This window comes from Chiroxiphia lanceolata, chromosome 3 (genome assembly GCF_009829145.1).
Source record: "Chiroxiphia lanceolata isolate bChiLan1 chromosome 3, bChiLan1.pri, whole genome shotgun sequence".
Taxonomy (NCBI): Eukaryota; Metazoa; Chordata; class Aves; order Passeriformes; family Pipridae; genus Chiroxiphia; species Chiroxiphia lanceolata.
This window is the reverse complement of record NC_045639.1, coordinates 89,969,763-89,992,302: the sequence shown is the minus strand read 5'-3', so window position 1 is coordinate 89,992,302 and position 22,540 is coordinate 89,969,763. Positions and strand designations below refer to the sequence as shown.

The window sequence follows — 22,540 nt, the reverse complement described above, 5'->3', positions numbered from 1 at the left end:
CTGAGAAAAAAATCTTGTTGAATATCAGGGATAACATATATTGACCTTAGTAGAGACTATGTGAGAGGATCATGTCAAAGAAACCAGATCTCAGTAATCATCCTTTCACAGAAAACTGCAAGGTGGTAGGCTATTTTTGTGTTTCAGTGTGATGACAGGCACGTGGTCACTGGATTCAAATGATTGCCTAGCTAAAAACCAGATTTAAATTTCCATTAAACTGTGGGGTGATGCTTTATTAAGTAAAAACATATTTTGACATGGAGGAGGGATATTGTGAAACATTCTGCTTGAGAATGCCAGCTGAAATAAGAGACAAATAGACTACAGTTGAAATGGTTGTAGTACCCATCTTTAGTTTCAGAAAGGAAAGTAGAATATGGGTAGATCTGGAGAGCAGAGCTTCTGAGCACACAGGAAATAATTTAGAAGCACAACTTATGAAAATGTTGTCCTTAGGGAATGCTATAAACCTGGGCTGTGATATCTGAAATCCAATTGTCAGAAGTTATAGACTACCATATATAGTAGAAGTTAAAGAATCTGTCCTTGAAGGGATTGTGAGCAGCATTGTGCCAACTCTATTAAAAGCGAAAATGATGAAGTAAAACTTTACAGCTTCATCAGGTTTTTATGATCACTTACAATTTATGGTGCTTTGTGGTTAAATACCACAATTTGTTTTGACATGTTGATGAAATTAAATCGTGCAAACAAGTAAAATCATTAAGGAATAGAATAAAGAGTGTATGAATGCATACTGTGTTCAGCAAATAAATAGTTCTCAAATGATGGCTAATCTTTATTGGCACAAATGTTGTGTATATATTAAAACATTTTCTTCTGATACATTTAAACAGAAATCTTCTCACATTCTACCAACAATTTAGACATAAGGTAACCGCAAAACGGCCAGATAGTTTTAGTCTGTTAACTGTTATCATTAATACGTTTCTTAAATACATACTGAAATAATGAAAACATTATAAGTATATTTTTCTTTATATTAAAACAGATGATGGTTTATAATCTACTAAAAATAATGTGCAAAGCCACTCTTCTTGCATTGGCTTCTTTGCCTCTGATATATAAAGTAATTTTTTATAATCTCATTCAAGATTCTATGGTTCTATAGTGTCTTCTCTCTTTCCCTGTGTTTCTAACAGGAAATCTATTTTTGGCTACCTCTACAAACAGCAGTTAGTCCTTGGCATTCGTTACTTTCAACCAAACATTGATAAAATCCTTGCTAATAAAGGCATCATAGAGGAAAAGTATTTTCAACAACAGTATGGTGTGATTTAGTAAAGTGACATGCCTAGTACATTTGCTGATTCTCATACTCTGCCCATTGACTGGCCGGTTAAGTAGGCTTCTTTTCTGTATATAGGTATTTTATTTTTCTTATATATATTGAATATATATATTTGCACTAACTGCTTAATTGTATTTCAACAATGCATTGAAATTTTAGAGCATTCACTAATTTTTTATTTTATGACTCTGACTTTAATAATCTTGTGCATCCTTTCCATTTCAAATCTATTTATATATCAATAGCATCTTGTCTGAGATTTCTCACTGTAATTAAAAGTTTACTAGTTATCTGCCAGAGAAACAGATGTAGCCTCATCACCACCTGGTAATAACAGGTGTGTTTGTAAAATGCATAATCTGAAGGTGGACTAATTTAAAAAAAAGTAATAAAAATCTGTAACTATTTTCTAGTAAAATACATCTGAAAGAAGCAGATTACTGTGATATTCTTCCTATTAAAAAAATTATTTTGACTGAAAGGATTTTTGCTTTATGAATGTCTAAAACTTACTGAAACCTTGATCATGAAGCTATTGTTAACATGCGTATATTAACAGAATATGAAAATTTTGGAAATATTAATGCTTTTAATTCTGCAGTTCTTGTACCTAGTGAGTGCACAAGCCTCAAGTTATTTTCTGCTGACAGTTCATTCCTCAGATGTTTGATGGTAACATAGCTTCAAAAAAGCAGCAGCAGAAGCACGAGTTGTACTACTATTAAAAAGAGAACAGCTGACAACAGCAGCTCCTCTTTTGAAGTTGTTAGAAGGGAAAATGAAAGACAGAGCAAGGAGCAAAAAATGGAGATGAAAGAAGAACAGAGGGAGCATATGAGGGAACATGCAAAGGATATACTTATCTAACAGAAGAGCTTGGGGCCTGTGTTCAGAAATAATTAAAATAATTAAAAAATTCCAGATAATCTGTATAGACACATAGTGTTCATTCATAAAACACTACAGTGATTTTTATTTAAGAATTTTTATAATATTGTATTTTAAATTCATGTAAAACTAAATAAAAATATTGATATGGACAATCATGACAAATATTTTTATTATTTGGAAAGGAATCTAATTACCAGAGAGACATAAAACAAAAAAAGAAAGAGTGAAAAAAAGGAAAAGAAGCTGGGGGACAGAGCCTGATAAAGTCTAAGTAGAACTGTAAAGCTAAATAGCAACTAATGTTAAATACAGTATTAGAGTTCTACAAGATATGCAGTCATCCATTACTTTTTGTGCCTGTGTTCCACAGCCAGCAAGAGATCCAATTTTACTTTTTTTTTTTTTTTTAGCTTTACAGAAATCTAAGCTTGGTAGAAAACCTACTGGTCACCAAAAGAGTGGAGTTTTTCAAGTTAGTTAAAGTCCTGTTTTAGGGATAACAAAGGGAATGGGAATGTAAGTATGGTGTGCTACTGGGAATCAATGAATAAAAAGTGAAACAACTGCTTGAAAACATGTAAAAATTATCCCAAGGTCCTAGAGCTACCTCAGCTCAGCGTTAGGGTGATAACTGAACTCATACCACTCATCCTTCTTACTTCCTTCTCTCTGGGTTCAGGAAAGGACAAGAAGGGAGCTGTGACACTGCCCATGGAGGTCCCAGATGCAGGTAACTGGAAAGTAAAAACCTGCATGGTTCTCCACTAATACCATTCTATCTTTCCAGAAAGTAGAAAGACAAATGTTCTAAACAATGTGAAGTTCTCAAATACTGCTGTAATAAAATCTCTGTGAACACCTCAAAAATACCATATTAATAATTTTCCACAGGCAGTATGATGAAATAGCTGAACCACTATTAGGTTGCATGCAGGATGAGTAAGTGATCTAGAAAAGAAAATGGAGGGGGTTTTTTTCACAGAGATGCTTACTTAGGGCTTACGTGTAGATAGCAAGGTTTACTTTAACTTTGGCTGAAAGCCAGTTACTTTGCATTGATGAGACAAACAAAATCACTAAATGCCAAATATATTCAAAGTACTTCCAGTGACCTTCCTTGAGTTCTTCTTCAAGGGTGAATAACTCCTCTTGAAATTGAAATAACTAACAAGTACAAAACACTTCAACATAAAGAACTGCCACATAACCACTTATCCATGATTCTTAGCAAAGTCTGCAGCACTGTAGCTTAGGCAGCTGCAGCAACAGCCCAGCTATAACACACAAGGACTTGAGATACCATAAATGTTCAGTCGGGGGGAACAGTGTTTTACATCTAAATTAAATGTATTACAAATAATAATAAAAGACATAACTAAATAAGGCCATGAAGCTTATATTACTTTTAACCCTGGCTTACTGATATGTATATATTGCAGGTGAATTCACATATATTACTTCCATATTAATGTAAAACCAACAAAAATTATCAAAATTATTTTTGTTATATCAATAAGATTTCTTTATGTAGATAAACCCTAGGAAGCTGTAGCGAACTGAGAATGTTCCTAATCATTTTGCCTATCTGGAGTAAATTTATCAAGTAAACATATTTTTCTATTTCTTCTTGGGTTCAGGAAGAAATCACCTCTCTTTCCATGTTTTCTATTTAGACAGAAATTGCAAGATAAAATATACAATAATATACTCAACTAGCAGAGAAGGCTGTTTTTTCTTGCTGACTAGTGACAATCATACTTCTGTCTAAGTAAGTTTATGCCATATATTGAGGAATGAAATATGCAGGCAACAAGTAACTTTTTTATGTAGTATTAACAGGCAAATGTCCAGGTCTGGAATTAACTCTCTGGGGACCACAAAAGAATCCTCTGAAGTGCGAAATCACAGTAAATACTGTGAAATATGGCAAAATTGCAGAACTTTAGATAGCTCTGTAAATCAAGAATTCAGAACCAGGATCAAAATTATAATACGTGAGACTCAACCCAACTCTGGAGAAGCTGTTTCTCTGTAATAAGTTGTTCAAAACTTCTTCAACATTAGTATTTTAGAGCTGTAACACTTACAACTGGAGTCATATGCTTACTATGTTCTTCCTTGTCAGGAAGCAGCATTTTCAGTTGTAAGTTATGTTTTGTTCAATGAGTCATAAATTAAAGAACTTTCCGGAGGAACACAAGGAACAATGGTTAGAATTTTATAATGCATCATGCATTAGAATACCAAAAGGCTTCTACTGCATTTTCATGAATCATTTTGCTTTTGAAGAGGAAACACCAGCTGATGTACACTAAAGTTAATAAGGACCTGAAGGAGCTAAAACTGATACTTAGCTTCAAGTATCATTGGTACTCACTGTAAAGGATTGTGCCATTTAGAGAAGTTGTTTTCACTGTCAAGTACAGAGTCGTCAGATTGCTTGTTTCCTGCCCAGATGCAGTCCTGGTCTCAGATACAGATGTCAGAGAAGGTAGCTCCAAATAAGAATTTCCAGTGAAGGATGGAAAAAACAGTGTTGTGTCTGAAATGAATAACAAAAAGATAATTTTATTAATTTATTACAGAATAAAGTAATAAAATGCAATATAATTAGTGAAGCACATTTTAAAATATCCATTCTCCTGCATACCTGTGAATAGTGTAATCAACTATTTTATTCACCGAGCATAAAATATTCAAATGAAATATGCAGAAAATGAAAATATTCTAGCATCTGCGTATTACCAGAAGTGAAAAGACCACTATAGGAGGGACTACAACTAGAAGATGCAATAAATTTCAAAATATCGTCACAAATTTTTATCTTTACAGATGTGGCCATGCAGAACTTCTGTTCTATGATTTCCCTGTGAAGTACTTTTGGTTTATAGTTCTAGATAATAAAAAAGTTTTCTTCATTTTGAAGATACTCATATGTTCTGGTCTTGAAATTGTGATGAGGATACCATCGGGCAACGTGCACATTTTTCCTCTAAACTACTCCTGTCTAGGAAGTGAATATTTACAAGAGAAAATTTTTAACTCTGAGGGTTTAACATTTGCAACATTTATTGCATTAATTACTTTAGTCATTATGGTTTGGGGTTTTTTTACCCTGTAGCCATGATAATAATATCATTAAAGTAAGGAAAAATAGTCTAAAACTAATTGGGCAGAATGTCTTCCTGATGCCTTAAGCATTCTATTTGAGCAAAACACCTTAAAGACTACCCAAATTCATCACTAGGGATGTGAATAAGGAATAACCAACAAGAAAAACAATCTGAGTTCAGGTAATACTTTTTTTTTCAAATACATTTTTATTTTAATGAACTAAAGGTATACAATGGGTTTGTGACTGGTGATTACACATAAGCATGATTAATACATGGATTTTTTTTTTTTCAAAATTTTTTTTTCACTTTATTAATTTTTTGTTTGGTTGTGAATCTGATCATGGTTTATTCTTTGCCATTTTTATTGGACTTCAGAAGAAAGGACAAAATGAAGTGCCCAGATAAACAAGCGCGTACTGAAGGCCAGTCATTAAAAACACCTCACACCCTGACAGAAGAAGAAAGTCAGGATGGAAAGCAAGAAGCAGTTATGCTTTAAAGTCATAGGTTTGGAAAAATTAGGACTGTTGGAGAAAGTGAAAAAAACATGGGTTGAAAAACTGCTTGGAATGTGAGGTAAAAGTCAAAGACATTAAAAATCAGAAGTAGACCTGCACAATTATGAAAGCATTGTTAGTCTAATTGAGGACCCCTGGTGGTCTAGTGGTTAGGATGCAGCACTCTCACCGCCGTGGCCCAGGTTTGATTCCCGGTCAGGGAGCTCCTCCAGGCAGATGGAGCTCGTTCAGCCCTGTAAGGCCATCCATCTAAGAGAAGGTCACTCTAAACAAACCTACGTCCTGAGGACCTCACTGCCACCGTCTAAGCTCGCTCGGCCCAGGCAGATGAACCTCAGGATTAAAGGGTGGGCTCAGCTCAGCGCACACTGTGTCTCACCTAAAAAATCCACTGCGCAGGCTCGAAGGGTAATGACCTTTCCCAAATCTTCGTTCACGAAGACTGGCCATGATGTTAGTCTAATTAAATTCATACTTTCAAGGGATACATTATTAGGAGATCTAGCCACTGTAGTGCAGGGCCACAAATATGATTAAGGGACTGGGGCCTCTTTCATATAAGGAAAGGTTGAGAGACCTAGGACATCTAAGGCTGCAGAAGAGCAGGCTTGGGCAGATCTTATCAATGTCTGTAAACACCTAATTGGAGGGGATGGAGGTGAGGAGCCAAACATTTTTCAGTGGTGCCCTTGACAGGCAATGGACACAAATCAAAACCAGGAACTTACACCTGAACACATGAAAACTCTTTTTCACTGTGAGGGTGGTCCAGCGCTGGCATAGGTTGTCCGGAGAGGTTTGTCAAGTCTCAGTCCTCAAAGATTCTCAGAACCTGAATGGGCATGGTTGTGAGAAACCTGCTCTAGGTGATCCTGCTCTGCTTGAGCAGGTGATTGGACAAGATGGTCTCAAGAGGTCCCTTCCAAAGTCAACAAATTGGTGATTCTGTTATCCTTCTGTGTAAGTTTCGAGCTGGCTCTCTGCCAAATTGCTGAGACCCAGAGAAAAGAACCTACTCCCCAGAGAGGGAAGAAGTAAAAAAAAAACCCAAACAGCCAAAGCTATATATATTTACAATTATATATACAATTTGAATATATTGTACACATGATATTGAGCTCCCGAGGGGGAAAAAGGGAAAAAAGAAGGGGAAACAGGGATAAAAAACCCCTAAAACACTAAAACAAATATCCTCCAAATATACACCGCTACTATAGAGCTAGTGAATAAATACAAAAGAAATGAATTAAATACTTCCCTGAATGAGCAGAACTGTGCGAAGCACCAACCAACTCCCTCACGCCTCCCGAAGAGACTGGAGATAACGGCAGGTCTGAGCAGCAGGCCCTGGCCTATATAAGCAAAGACCATCTGCTGAGAGACCTGTCGTCTTCAGCCACCAGAAGAGAGAAGAGAGTGAGTTCTCTTATCTGTGCCTTTTTATATGTTGTGTTACGGGAAGCAATGATATGGAATACTTCTTTAGATTTCTGACCCCATTGCTAAGGAAGGCCTAAAAAAATCCAAAAGCCAACCCACTATACCTTCACAGAGAGGTTCTATGCAGACAACCTTAATTTTTATTCTTCAGGTCCTGTGCCTTCAGAAACCGCAGTGAAATTCAATACTCATAATGTAGCAGTACATTGTGCAGCTAAAGCTCTTAAAAAGTCTTTTATAAAACAGTTTTCAAAAAAACTTACTCAACTTCAAGATTATTTGTCCACAATTTATTTTCTACATTAAAAATAATATTCTGTGAAGTTTCTTTCATCTAGGTGAAGGGGAGGGGGAGAGGAGAAAGAAAGAGAAGGGATATCTGGTCAGTCTTGAAAGGAAAGACAATCTCATCAGACCTTTGGGAGGGATAGTTTCCTTCAAAGGAGAGGTGACCCATAAAGACTTAAAACTTTCAAGGGAGTCCAGCACCCTGCATCCAGAAGTCTCCGCACTAATGGTTAGTGAAAACTACTAAGAAAAAAATGTTATTGGTGTCTACACGTGCAGTACTGTGCCCAAAGCAGCCTAGGCCCTCATCACCAGAGCCATGAAGTCCTCTCAGAAATCAGTAAAAGAGATACAGCAAATATAGATTTAATCAGAGACAAATGCATACCTGGCCAACAAAACCACCCAGAATTGCCAAGATGCAGAGCACATCTTCCTCCTTACGGAGTGCAAGCTATCAGCCTGCTGATTCTTAACAGTCATTTTCTGCCCTGAAGCTGTACAACATCTGCAATCTGTTGTGAGTCTACAACATCAGTAAAGAGTCACTGAGAGCACAGGGATTAGTCCTGTCCTTGGATGAAGGGCCTAAGTGGGAGAAAACAGATTTACTCTGTGTATTAAGAGCCTAAAATCTAAGTTTGTGATGAAATACACAGATAAAATACTATGGGCAAAGCTGCTAGTCTGGAATAATTTTTCCACTTCCCTCATTCTACTAAACTCTTAATTAGCAGAAATTAAAGTTCCATGCAGCACTGAGCATGACTGTGCACTGGTAGATTCCATGAATCAGAGCCAAAGAGGGCATATACTGAAGTACAGTAAGCTAATAGCAGGAATACTATCGATGCCAGCTACAACTCCATATAAGGCTCTACCACAGTGTTTTTGCATTGTTTTCTAGCAATATTTACAGATCTTCATATTTTAAGATGGTTGCTGGCAATAAGTAATTTTGTATTTAATTTATTTCACAGGACAGGTTAACAGAAGAAATAGTCCTGTCCTGGGTCCACTATCTAACACTGTCCATGACTACAAGGGACTGTTCTCCACTGGGGTGGTGGTCTCCAAAGTGGAGTGCACCCTAAGGGGTTCTCAAGACAATTCACTGGGCTGCAGAAAAAAAAATATTAGAATTGCAGTAGTACATATAAGTAATATATAAATAAATGCTTACACATACATTGGTGGCATGTCCTCAAAAATTTTTCACTGATGGAGTGTGCAATTAAAATGGTTTAAGGCCTTTGAGCAGAACGTAACTTTTTGAGATATTACCTGTTACTACAACAAATAGAGACAAATGTGGCACTATGCTAATAGAAGACAGTGAGAAAGCTGATACAGTACGACTTTTCAAAGTCACACAGTTCTTTTAAACAAAGTGCGTGTCCCTGCTTAATAAGCAAAATGGTTTAATGAATTTTAGTGTCCAAATTGTATTTTTAGATATGTAAGCTTGATAAAACTTGACCCTACCTGCATACAAGCTTCATCTTTAGATAAAAAAATAAGTCAGTGATCAGGAAGTAATATAATACAATAATAAAATAAATATATATGAAAGACTCTGTAAGTACACAGAACAAGCAAATATAAGTAGCAACAGCTTTGCAGATCTCAACTATAGTGGAAGAAATAAAAATTTTCTAACTTATACAAGAGTAAGGGGAAGAAAAGAGTTTTCCACTGCTGGTAAAATAGAATCAACCTGTTTCCACTCCTACCTCTAATTTTCCATTTTCAGTCTTTGATTTTTATGACAAGTATGGCTTAGTACTGAATTCTACTGAATTCTATTAAAAATAGTCTTTTCAGTCTTGAAGATGGCAAGACTTGTCAACTACACCAGCCATCGCTAAATAAATTCAAATGAGAAATAAGAAATAATTTTATCATCACAAAATCTTAGAAACAGAAGTAATGTGTTCATATTCTGGTAGCAGAGATCAGACCAGACATCTGACTAACTTGTCTATAATCTACAGGGTAGATAACTTCATTGAATGTCCTTGTTCCTCCTCAATAATGAAAAGAAATGGGTAATCCTTGAATATGACTCTCCTGACCTAATCGTGACCTAAACCTGCCTATTTCTCTCTACTTGTTATAAAAGGACTTGAGGGTCACTAGTTTAGCTGTAAACACGTACACCAGCAACATCTGAATGTAGATGAACAATTCTTAGTCTTGATGTTTGTGCATCACAACTAAATTGTCTGCTGGAGAATTTTCTTTAGGCAAAACTAAATTAATACAGCAGCTCTGAGTTGAAATGTTAGAGATGTGAACTGAACAGGATGTCAGAATATTTACTCAGGGGATTAAACTCTGAATTTGCTGTTTGCATCTTTTGGTTACAGTGGTAAAAATCCTCTTACAGGTATCTGAAACATGGACAGATTCTCTGCTTGTTCTTCTTTTCCATCACTCAGAGAATATAATAGAAACACAGTTGCAAAAACTTTGTCAACTGGTGCAGCAAACCTTGTCCATATTATCAAGAATGGATGTGTTCCCAGTAGCCAGAAAGTCAGTTAAGCAGCAATATCAAGAGACTGATGAATACATGATTTGCTCTATCCATCTCATGCTCATAGGATATCCCAGGGAACCAAATTTAACCACCTATGAGTAATGTATTCTTTTATCTCATGTTCACAGTGTGAAGAAAATCAAAGTGAAGTAAATATGATTTAGAAAATTCCTAGGGATTATGTCTGGGACATACAAAATCTGACTTGGGTATTTCGTAAAGCGTCACATGCACCTACAATAGTAGAGAAATACAGTAATCATTTCTTACAAAATAATTGATTAACTGAGTTCAGTTGTTTCAAGACAATAAAATATGAAACAAATGTCACCCTCGCTGCTTTCATTCATTTGTTTCAATACACAAAAGCCTTCTGCTAGCTGTAACTGAATTCCTACATCAGGAGGTAAAAAATCCTCATGAAGTAAAATGTATAAGTTTTCTTTTATCAAGTCAGCCTAGTGTCTTGTTGATAATGCTCTCTGTTATCAACTGAGAGTTCTGAATTCAGATTATTGACTTAATCTCTTTGCAGATTGCTAGAGACTTTGAATGGCAGAAAGACTATATTTAATTGAGAAGACTTAGAGGAAGAATGGAGGGGTAATGGGTCACATAAGTAATCCTTAAGAGTAGGACATTTATTCATTTTCATTGAAGGAAGCTGCCATACAAGTAGAACAGTATTAGACGCAAAGAGTTTAAAAAATTCTAGGAAAATAAAGCTGAAGAAGCCTGTCAAACATGTGCCTGCAAGGATACAATGAAACACAGAACATAAGCAGGGATGATCAAAGGGATGGTATGGCTTCCAGAGGGAGAAACAGAACAGACCTATTCAACATGCAGAGGAAAATGTGAGTGAGAAATGACAACTCCATGTTTTGCAAAAATAGAAGCTAAGGGCACACAGTGTTATTATCAGGTCACACGGTTGAAAACCAAAAGGATATCTGGACTTCAGCAAAGCCTTTGACACCGTCTCCCACAGCATACTCCTGAAAAAGCTGGCAGCCCATGGCTTGGACAGGGGCACTCTGTGCTGAGTTAAAAACTGGCTGGAGGGCAGGGCCCAGAGAGTGGTGCATCCAATTGGTGGCAGATCACTAGTCCCCAAGGGATCAGTGTTTGGCCCAGTTCTGTTTAATATTTTTATTGATGATCTGGATGAGGGGATTGAGTGTACCATTAGCAAATTTGCAGATGATACCAAGTTGTGGGAGTGTTGATCTGCTGGAAGGCAGGAGGACTCTTCAGAGGGACCTGGACAAGCTGGAGAGATGGTCTGATCGCAAACGGGACTAGGTTCAACAAGGTCAAGTGCTGGGTCCTGCACTTTGGCCACAACAACCCCATACAGTGCTACAGGCTGGGCACAGAGTGGCTGGAGAGCAGCCAGGCAGAAAGGGACCTGGGAGTTTGGATTGACAGGAAGCTGAACATGAGCCAGCAGTGTGCCCAGGTGACCCAGAAGGCCAAGGGCATCCTGACCTCTCTCAGGAAGAGTGGGGCCAGCAGGACCAGGGAAACGATTCTTCCCCTGTACTCAGTGCTGATGAGGCCACACCTTGACTATTGTGTCCAGTTCTGAGCCCCTCAGTTCAGGAAGGATATTGAGGTGTTGGAGCAGATCCAGAGAAGAGCAATGAGGGTGGCGAAGGGACTCAAACACAAGTCCTATGAGGAGACGCTGCGGGAGTTGGGGTTGTTCAGCCTGGAGAAGAGGAGGCTCAAGGGAGATCTCATCACTCCCTACAACTATGTGAAAGGAGGTTGTAGCCAGGTGATAGTTGGTCTCTTCTCCCAGGCAACCAGCAGTAGGACAAGAGGGCATGGTCTTAAGCTTTACCAGGAGAGGTTGAAGCTGGATATTAGGAAGAAATTCTTTACAGAGAGAGTGATGAGACATTGGAACGGGCTGCCCAGGGAGGTGGTGGGTTCACCGCCCTTGGAGGTTTTTAAGATAAGACTGGATGTGACACTTAATGCCATGGTCTGATAACCACAGCAATGTTGGATCAAGGGTTGGACTTGATGATCTCGAAGGTCTTTTCCAACCTGGTTGATTCTAAGATTCCATGATATTCTTATTAACTTTCTGCAGATTGTTTGGGGTAAGTTATTGCCAAAAGATATTTTGTGGGTCAAAAGTATATTAAAAAATAATGAAAAATTAAGAACAACACAGGGAAACCAATCCACCAGACTAGAAATTAGGACTGAACCACGGTTCAGGAAATTCAAGTCTCATGGACTGCTAGAAGCTGAAGTAATGCAGTTGGGGAAAAAATCACAGTTGTCCTGGTTTACATATCCTTTTCAAAGTGTGATTGATTTTTCTCTGAGAAAGGATATTGAACTAGATGTCCTCCTGGCCTGATCTGACTTGTAATTTCTGTGTGATTTATTCTGCTTTTGGTGTTACTACTAAGATCACACGACAGAAGATAAGAGAGAGGCAGACATTTAACATAAAGGAAATGAATGATTCCATAGATATCTGAAACACAGCGATTGTCATTACCTAGTGGGTAGAGTTACCCTCCTCTTTCGACAGTTGTATTGTAAAAAGTAGATCAAGGCAATGTAAATACGCTATTAGTTTTATTTCAAGGAAAAAAATTATCTGTTGATAGTTCTAGCATTCCTTAGATACTAAGGAGTTCAACAGTTAGCTGCATGTCTGACAAAAAAAGATCATAATAAAGCAGTTTGATGTTCGTATGCTTTGGGAAAAAGAGCCACAAGAAGAAGAAAAAATATATTTTTCATATTTCTATTTTGAAGGCCTCAATATTCCTCTTCCAATCTCACATTTTAGGAGGGAAGAATTTTTTTTTTTGCCTAGACTCTTGGTTGTTGTTCATCAGCAAAGTTATAACTGTATTAGTTTACAGCAGATAAGAATTCAGAAAACTCCCGTGTGTCTGTGAAATGAAAGAAAACTATCTGTTTCACAGAATAAGAAGAAGCTTATTCAGTTAATGGGCATAAAACACACTAAACTGTTCAAATGAGAAGTGCTGTGTAGTTATTAGCTGTTGTTATTTTTTCTGGATATTACATAGACATGTAAAGGAAGACCAGGTCTGTAAGCAAGTAGAACAGACTGTCATGCAAAAAGAAAAAGGAAATTATTCGTTCATATTCAATTCAAGATTTTGTGAAAATAGGAATGACAGTAGTACCTCAACAGAAGGATAAAAAATAGTCAAGATGTTGGGTGTTGAAAAGATCCCAAACAATCTAGTCCAAAACCACAAACAGAATTAGCATCTTACTGCCTGTTTTTGATAGTTTTGAAAACAACACAGTGATTTATCTTTTTCTGTTTGATTAGCTTCATCTCTAAAATTTATTACTTTGCTCCTAAGTGCATTGGATTTTGAAGCGGAAAGAATGTTCCTAATTGATACTTGTACCTAATCAGATGTATTTTACCACCTGCATTCAAAATGATGAATAAGTGCTTAACTCTTTTCCTGAATTTGACATAGAGGAAATTGGGAAGCTATTATCTAATATTTTTTTCAAGCTCAACATATTTGACAGGAAATATGATCTTCCTGCAAAAACACCAGAGTTTTATCTATTTTTAAAAACCGCTCCATCTAGGAGGGAAATGAAGGTGCTTTATATCCTAATTTATATATTTCTATCTTTCCCAATTACAGGAAAAAATTTAAGACAGACTTTTAATATCAGTGGGAGTTGTCATAATGGACTACTGTATGGAGTTGTCATAATGCCCTACTATATTTGATGCTGAAACCTTGGTTTACTTTGAAGGTCGCTGTGACACCTTCACATTTTATGCCAAATTTTAATGCAGCAAGGACTTGTAAAAATCTTTTGAAGTTCCCTCATTAATGTATTTGTTCTGTAAAATATCAGAGAAGGTGCACTCGAACATGAGCTTTCACAGTTTAGGTTCACATTTAATGAACTGGTAAAAGAAGTGAATGAAGTAAAGTATTGGCTTTCAGGAGGGAAAAAAGACATCTGTCATAATGAGTTGGGAAATTTAGACTTTTCATAACAAGTTGATGTGCTAAAGATCATACATTACTCATTGTAATGAGAACTGTTTGTATACACAAATGAATGAGCCCAATAGCTTAATTTTCTGTTGGTTTACAGTGGGTGTCAGCTAAATGTTGACATATTTTATTTGTATGCTTGTAATTCTTATGGTTATCAAAGTTCCAAGACCATCTTTTGCTTTATGGGGTATCAATGCATTTTCAGTCATTTTAATTTTATCTTTGCCATTTAAGTTTAATTTTATTCTCTGCAATGGTGCTTGAACACATAAACTAACATTCCTATTCCAAAGGATCATAGAAATACTTGAAGAGTAATTGGCTATAAAAGTTTAATTTGGACAAATATTCAGACTTTTTCAGTGTGTGTCCTATTTAGTGAGTTGAAGAGGAATCTTCCATCTGGACAACACTACAGAATAATTTGTCATATGGTTGGCACCAGATATTAGATGATCAATATTAAAAGTGAAATGAAATCTGAAGTTTTAAGAACCCTAAATTTATTGTGCTCATATAAACAACACAGTTTATGTATTACTACATTGTGTATGTAACATATTTTTATTAGTTTCCTGGGAAATTTTGATGAGATTTTGATTAGATTTTCTTATTATTATTTACCTATACAGATGCATAATTGACAGAATTGTCTAAATCTAGTCTGATTTCTAGTCTGAACTTGTTTTCATTGGTTCAGGGTGAAAACAAACTAGGAATATGAAAGCAATTTCTTCTCCACCTCTTAATTATATTGACAACTTGCTATGACTTCTTTTGGGAATTGTAGCTAACTCCCGGGTCTGGTAGAAAAAAAAAATCAACAAATAACAGGCAAAGAAGAATATTTAAAGGTTAAAATTATTAACAAATTAAGGTAGATTAATCTTCAGTTAGTATTCTGACACTAATTCAGAGCAGGAATTAGAGAACCAGACATTTCACTGTATTTACCTTTCCTTTGAGGATGCAGAAAACAGTATTTTTCTGACTCCAAACAGTTTTGCTAATGTAATTTATTTTTTTGGAGCCTAAATTTTCTGATAGAAGAATGCAAAAATATAAAATGGACAAATATTTCTATAGACATTTTATCTCTTCCTTTCCCTCATTTTCTAATATTTACCACTGCTATGTTGGTTAGAAATTACAAAATTAGAAACACCACTTACATATAATGGTCATTTTAAATATATACACTAAACCATGTCTAATGTTGGTCTTATAAAAGTATTTTCCCAGTTGATTTTAATATAATATTTAATGTGTTAATATTTAACAATAACAAAAACAATAATAATAAATCTGAATTGCAGTAACTCTGGTTGTTATCTTAACAATTAAAAGGTAGCAACATTCGGGGGAAGCATGTTCAATTGCAAATATTCATGTTTGCTTACTCCCAAAAGCAATAATTTCAAATATTTTAAATTGGCTCAGAGTTGCAGGCACACAACTAGTTCAGTCACATGAAATTGCAAAAGAATATTACAATAAGTAAATATACTTATCTAGATTAAACTAATGAGGTGGCCAATTGAAAAGGCATAATCTCATGCATAATTCTTAATTTTTTAGCAGCCTTATTCAGCCAAGCTGTAAAAGCAATACCGTCTGACATCTTAGGCTTTATCTTAGCTATAAACTGTAATACCTTCATTCTCTCATTCCAAAACATAATTGGTAGAAGCACCGGATGAGATGGATGTTCAGTATTAAAGCTTTTAGTTCATCTGCTTGCTTTTTTCCACTGATTTGATGTTACAGTGTTAGCAAACCCTTACTATGGGTATAGGTGAAACAGAAAGAGTAACTGTTCATTTCACCTCTACATTGCCTTGCTTGTGCAAACGCTAGCATGGATTTTTGGACCGTAGCATTTGACAGGGGCTTTGCGCAACCCGAGCTACTTGACGATGCCCCTGCTTTTTGCAGGGGGAGTTCAACTGGGTGACTGCTAAAGGTCTCCTCCAACCCAAACCACTCTATGATTCTACTACTTTATTAAAGCAGAAGTGACTGAACAGTAGAAAAGACATTTATTTACTGCCTTGCCATACTTGCTGCCTCTTGGGTCTGTGAAAATCCCTTCTGAGAAGGATGAAAGAAAGGTAAGAGTGCTTCTCCAAGGAACAGCTGAGCAAGCTCCATTTTGGAGATGAAAGAAACCTACAGCATGGTTGTAAACACAGCATTCCCAACCCCATTTTTCCTTACCCTCCATTCTGTCTGACCAAAAAGGCATGCCTAAATTGAGTCCCAGAGGTAATAAAAGGTCTATGGAGGAAGCCACCCTTCTTGAATGAATCTGTTTGAAATCCTTTTTTTCTTAACTTTGCAGTGTGAATCTGACTTTTGTCTATACAGAATTATTTTGTTCTAATTTAGTGGTTTATGTTCTACACAGGATAATTTTAGACAAAGATTCCTTTTGTGTTTTGTGGTTCTCTCCAAAGAGCAGAACAGCACTTTAACCGTAGGCTTACTAGACTTTTCCAGACTGAAACTTTTTGTTTCAGAAACACTTGTGGTACTCTTTTACCACCTACTACAAAATATCACATGCCTGTTGATTCAATAACATGCCATAATCTCCCTTTTGTTTAACTGTACAGAAATAAATTTTAGCACTACTATTATCCCCTTTGCATTGCTATAAGCAGATCCACTCAAGCAGATTGTTGAAATTAAATGAATAGCACAGTGGTCAGTGATAGAACAGAAATAATTTTATCCTACAGAAAAGTATGTGCATACAAAATATTTCCTTTTCTCCCTAGCTTACTGCAGATTTCAAACACAAGACAAGCAAAACTTCTGCTTGATAATAATTCAAGTCCAGGCAGCCAAGCTACAACATCAGAATAGTTTGGAAAATACACCAAGTGAAATTACACAAATGGTGGAAAGCAAATGACAAATCATTTTCCAGCATTTGCCAACAGTTAAGAATCACTTGTATTCAGGGATATTTCTACAAAGGATCCCAGGTGAAAAATAATCATCTCTTCCAGACAACAAAACAAATACAGTAACATTTGTCGTAGACTAAAGTAACCCTTGTTCCGCAACACAGTGTAAAAGAGAATTTCTTAAACAGGGTACATAAGAAGCAACAGATCTCAAGCATACCTTGTTTGATTATAAAAAAAAAAAAGACGAACAATTAAAAAATGGCTAGATTTTTTCTAAGGAAAGGAACACAAAGTAGATGTATGAATGTTATGTAGCAATAGAAGCATAAAACATGTCAGTTAGTTTCTCAATGAATTGGGAAAAGAAACACCTAAAAATGTTAATGTTTCAGTATGGAGGTTTTTTTATGCTCAGTTCAGAAGGTAACTGCACTTGGGCTACTGGAAGCTGATCTGTTCTAACAACAAAAGCAGGCCACTAGTGTGGAAGAAACAAGGACTCACAATTTTTAAACCGTGAAACTCCAGTCTGTTCTCACACTATAAGCACCTGTGCTATCTATCCATGCATGGAGGTACAACTCCTTGGAGACTGAACTGTACAAAGCAAAACAAATATGGTTTAGGGCATCAATAAATGGTGAAATACAAATGTTATATTTAACAGAAAAGTTTCAGTTAGACATTTTCCAAATTAGGTTTCTTACTGCTCACCTTTACATCTCTAAGGAAACCGCTCTTCTTTTCATCTTGAGATTTCATACTGCTACAGTCAAGAAATGAAGATTGTGTCAGTTTTTTCAGTGCTATAGGATTCACAGCACTGTACAGTACTGTGCCCAGAGGATGTAGAGTAAAGCCAAAAATCTGTCTTAAAAACCACATCCAGTTCTGCTGAACTGTTTAAAAAACCATCTTTTTCTTTATTTTTGTTATTATTGTTGTTTAAGAGACAAAAGTCTAAGCAAATGTAACGGAAAAAAATCATTAAATTGAAAAGGTATTACTTATCATATGCAGGATACATCTCATTAGTAGTATCAATGTATCTCTAAAAGAAATAAATCTAATTTTATTAATTTTTAGTTTTAATAATTATTGAGCTAAGGAATTCATCTTGTAATATATTTTCAGTGAAATATCTACTTTTAAATAGTGTGTTGCACTCTCTCATAGATCTTCAAGCTGTCTATTTCTTTCATTGATGTCAATGATTTTCTCATGTAGTAAGATGACTTTCACTTTATTTTTATGGGGAAAAAATGATAATTCATGCAGTTTTCCATTATGAGACCTGTTTAACAGTTGGTAGCAAATAATAAAAAAAAAAAATCAGCACTGGGAGGCTGATACTGAGCCCTTTGTGGCACAGACAGTGAATCTAAACTGCTCCATTTAAGGACAGTATTCCTGTCAAGTTGGTGATAAAAAGATGGGAGATAAGCAATCAATTTTTTTGCAAAATGTAGGAAATTTTACATATTTTGGAAGTAATGTCAAAGTAAACAAAGAGGGTGTACGAGAAATTTATGCATTTGAAATATGGATGCCCCTTTCTGCTGCATTGCCAAAATACTCCTTCTTACATTAGTACAAATGTCTGTGGATGGTGTGAGAAAAATATGCATCATAATATACATACACACTTCCCTGTTGGTAAATATTACACCTTAACTCATAGGACAGAACTATGTTGTAGGTAGGAGACACTAGGTATTGATTTACACCATGAGAAGGAATTGTGCTCCCAGCTAGGGTAACTGAACTACCAAAAAAAAAAAAAAAAGAAGAAATAACAATTACAAATAAAATGTGACTTCATAAAAATACAGTATGTCCTGAGACAAACTTCTTAGGCTTTCATCCCTCACACCTGTCCTAAAAAGTGAGCAACACTGGGCTGTCCATCTGTTTCCCCAATAACCCAACACAGAACAGGAACCATTTAGAGTTTGTGCTGTCAACTAGGTCAGAACTCCCACTTCCTTACTTAGGATCCAGGAATCTCCAGCTCTGAGAAAGGAAACCCTACACTTCGGGACACCCATCAGATCATTCAGGGGTTTACAGATTATGGTATATTTGATCTGGAGATTAATGATTTTCTATAAGACTGAAGAACCAGTTGTCTCAAGTTTGGAAAAGCCATGACGAGTTTCTGATGGTAGTAATCACAAAGTACTAGGCACCAACTCCTGATTTTTTTTTTTCCCCACAGCTGAAGAATCCATTTCTCTGACAAAGCTTAAAAACTATTGATGAATCACATGGCACAAGCACTAATTTTTTTGGCTTATAGTTGTCTATGTTATTTATTCTTGTTTATTTATTACTTTGTCACACTGTACAGTTTTTTATGAGCTGCTTCTGACAACCAGAAGATATCTGAAATAGTCTACCTTTTTTTCATTCTTTTCTCAAAAAAGAAAATTTTCGGGCCAAAAGTTTAGATAAGAAATACAGGCGTAAATCCACTCAGTAAATTCCAGTGTTAAAGACAGAATGGAACAGACCATATGAATTTGTGTAAATTATATTCATTTACTTCCCATATTTAGACAGAACCGTTTTAGCAGCTCATAGCTGTAAATTATTTCACTGGGAAATCTTTCTGAATAGCAACTTCTCAAGGATACCCATGAGTTTTTTTTCAACCTAGTGCGTTTGTGTTCTATTGGACACCTTAAAAGACAAATGTAAAATCTAGTATCACAGTCAAGGGGATATGTTAAAAGTATAAATCATGTTGTACAAACTTACTCTTCATTTCATATGACCCTACGGAATTGCAGCTTAAAAGATAAGGATACTGTATCAAGAATCCATACAATTTCAAGGACTCAAAGAATTAATTTCTGGTTACAAGTGAGTGGAGCAATTGCTTGAAGCTGTTGAAAACTACAAAGTCTACTTGTTCTGAGACTTTGTGTTTTGCTGTGTCACAGTATTTTGTGTTTTTCTTCTTTTCTGATTTGGATCAATACTTTGTACAAACAAAATATTGTGGTACATCAAGACACAGAGTCTCAGAATAAGTAACTTTATATTGTGCTTGACATTTGCAAGCCTACCAATTCATACATCTTTCTTAGCAAGCCACAAATAATAATTTTATGCCATTTATTACATCCGAATCAGAGGTTTAATGTTTGTACTTTTCTCCCAGCAAACTCTGAAAGGTCATTTCAAAATGAAGCTGTTGTGACAGTTATGCTATCCCTTTCTACTAGAACCATAGACAACTTGGAAGACAAATTCCATTATAATGTTAGATGTTTGTCTGTTTGAAGCTGAAATAAATCCACCTACATACTCCATGGCACATTACTTCACTGTTACATGTGAAGCCAGGAAATCAGTATGATTTCATAAAGTGAACTGAGATACAGTCTCTCAGACTGTAGAGGTGAACGCATCTGAGGGACAGATATCAACTTTTCATTATATTTTGGGAAACTATTAAAGCTTCGATTTGATTCAATATTAAAATAAGAAAAAAGTGAATTAAGTAATACCTTCCTTTTAAAAGTAAGCATTTCTGATTATCTTCTTTTCCCTCCACCTATCATGATTTAAGGACATATACTCTCACCAATTCCAAGGTTGAGAGATTAATACTTCACCTTGTGTTTGATACAAATTTTAGATTTAGCTTTAGCAGTCTTTCAGTCAGCAGCTACTAAAATCAAATCCATACTAAGGCAGACAGGAATCCATGAGGCAAGATGTTAATCAGGGTTACGTGATACTAGAAATCTCAAAGTATTGGAGCTAGAAAGTCTGCTGCCCTCACCAATGGAAAGCTAAAAGTACTTTCAGCTGTTCAGCTGGTGTATTTCTATTTTGACCTTAGAGCTGCTCACAAAACACTATATCCAAGTTGTCTAGGCAGTATTTTTTTACTCAGAAAACTTGATGTCTACACTGTAACAGCAGTTAATTAGCAGAACAGGTTTGAAACTCAAACAGTTCTAACTCTAACTTATGGTTGATATATATTAAATAACGGATTATCTACCATTTTGCATGAACTTAATTCTATCACCCAAGATATTGGACCATACTCTCAAAATATAAAAAGATTAAATTTGCTTTTTTATAGCTAAAATGAACCAAAAATCTAGAATAGAATTAATTGTTCAAGTCCCAGACTTTTTCCATGTTAATTAAAATGTCAGGAGCTCCTTCATGAAGTTCAGTACTTTTGTCGGTGTTGCTGATTATAAAGTTATTCTTTCTGTTTTAAACCTCAGATGTTCCACAGTAAATTTCAATGGCATGACTATACTTGTTTTAGTTGGGATAGAGGCATAGTTGTGTGATGCTATATTTTTGTCCTGTGATGAAAACTGTTTCTCACTTTTTATGTTTCAGTTCTCTTTCCCATCCCACTGGAGGGAGGAGTGAGCAGCTGTGTGGGATTGAGGTGCCTACTGGGGTTACAACAACACTGTTCTCAGAATAATACTTTCAGGCCATCAAGAAAGCATTGCAGTGCAGTTTGTTGTCATTTTTAAAAACTAACCATAAATAACACTGAAAAGCAGACAAAGCTCCTTGCTCATCCTTGGATACTGGAAATAATAGCTGTAGGAGGCGTGTCCAAAGTACAGGGGACTTACCGGGGCAGAGAAGCCCAAGGGAGCATGTGCCTAGATGGATAACCCTATTGGTTAAGAAGGTCACATGGTATCTGGGTATATAGGGAAGCGTCGAATTCAAATAAAACCTCTTTGATTACCACCTCAGAAGAGTGTGCCTCATTCTTTATCATATAAAGGTCCCCCATGCTATAATAGTTGTGAAGTACACATCTGCCTAAAGTCTTAAGACTGAACAGAGAACTTTCAAAATAAACAGCAAGATCTTCATTGACTTGCAACTGCAAGAATTTCTAAAAAAGATCTGAAATATCTGAAGTAACAGAATTCAGAAAAATAATTGCTAGATTAGAATAAAATGAGGTATCACTCCTTTGACAGTCCTGTTTGCATACCAACTGTTCTTTTCTTTCAGCAAAATCTGAAAGGTCATTTCAGAATAACAGGCTTGGCCAAATGCAATGCAAGGGATTGAAAAGGAGAAATAGAGGAGATAGATCATATTTCCAAGAGTCATTGCAAAAGCAAAATAAATCACACCATTTTAACTGAATCACTGGTGCAACTGAAGAAGAATAGGTAGAGGCTGCACTGTGAATTTACTATATTCACTTTTTAGTTCACAAGCATATCTCGAGTAACACTTTTAATTCTTTGCCTCCAGAAAATGTGGATGTGAACTCTGCAGAGTGGAGCCTCTCCCAAGATCTGTGCTTATATAACAGAACACAGTTACTTAAAATTCCTTTCTATTAGGACATGGTACTTTAGACTGGGAAATTTTATTCAGAGTCATTGACAGAGCTAAGTTTCGTTTTGAGAACTACTTGCACTACTGTAGTATCAATTTTCTATAAATTTTTTCCAGCCT

At 36.0% G+C, this 22,540-nt stretch overlaps 1 protein-coding gene across 1 annotated transcript in view; it reads right to left on the bottom strand.

Moving 5' to 3' along the window:
• EYS (eyes shut homolog) overlaps positions 1-22,540 on the bottom strand; it is an 852,398-nt gene that overhangs the window by 150,452 nt on the left and 679,406 nt on the right. Inside the window, exon 38 of the mRNA XM_032683211.1 lies at positions 4,584-4,748. Within this exon, the coding sequence (XP_032539102.1) occupies positions 4,584-4,748 (165 nt within the window). The remainder of the gene's footprint in view (positions 1-4,583; positions 4,749-22,540) is intronic.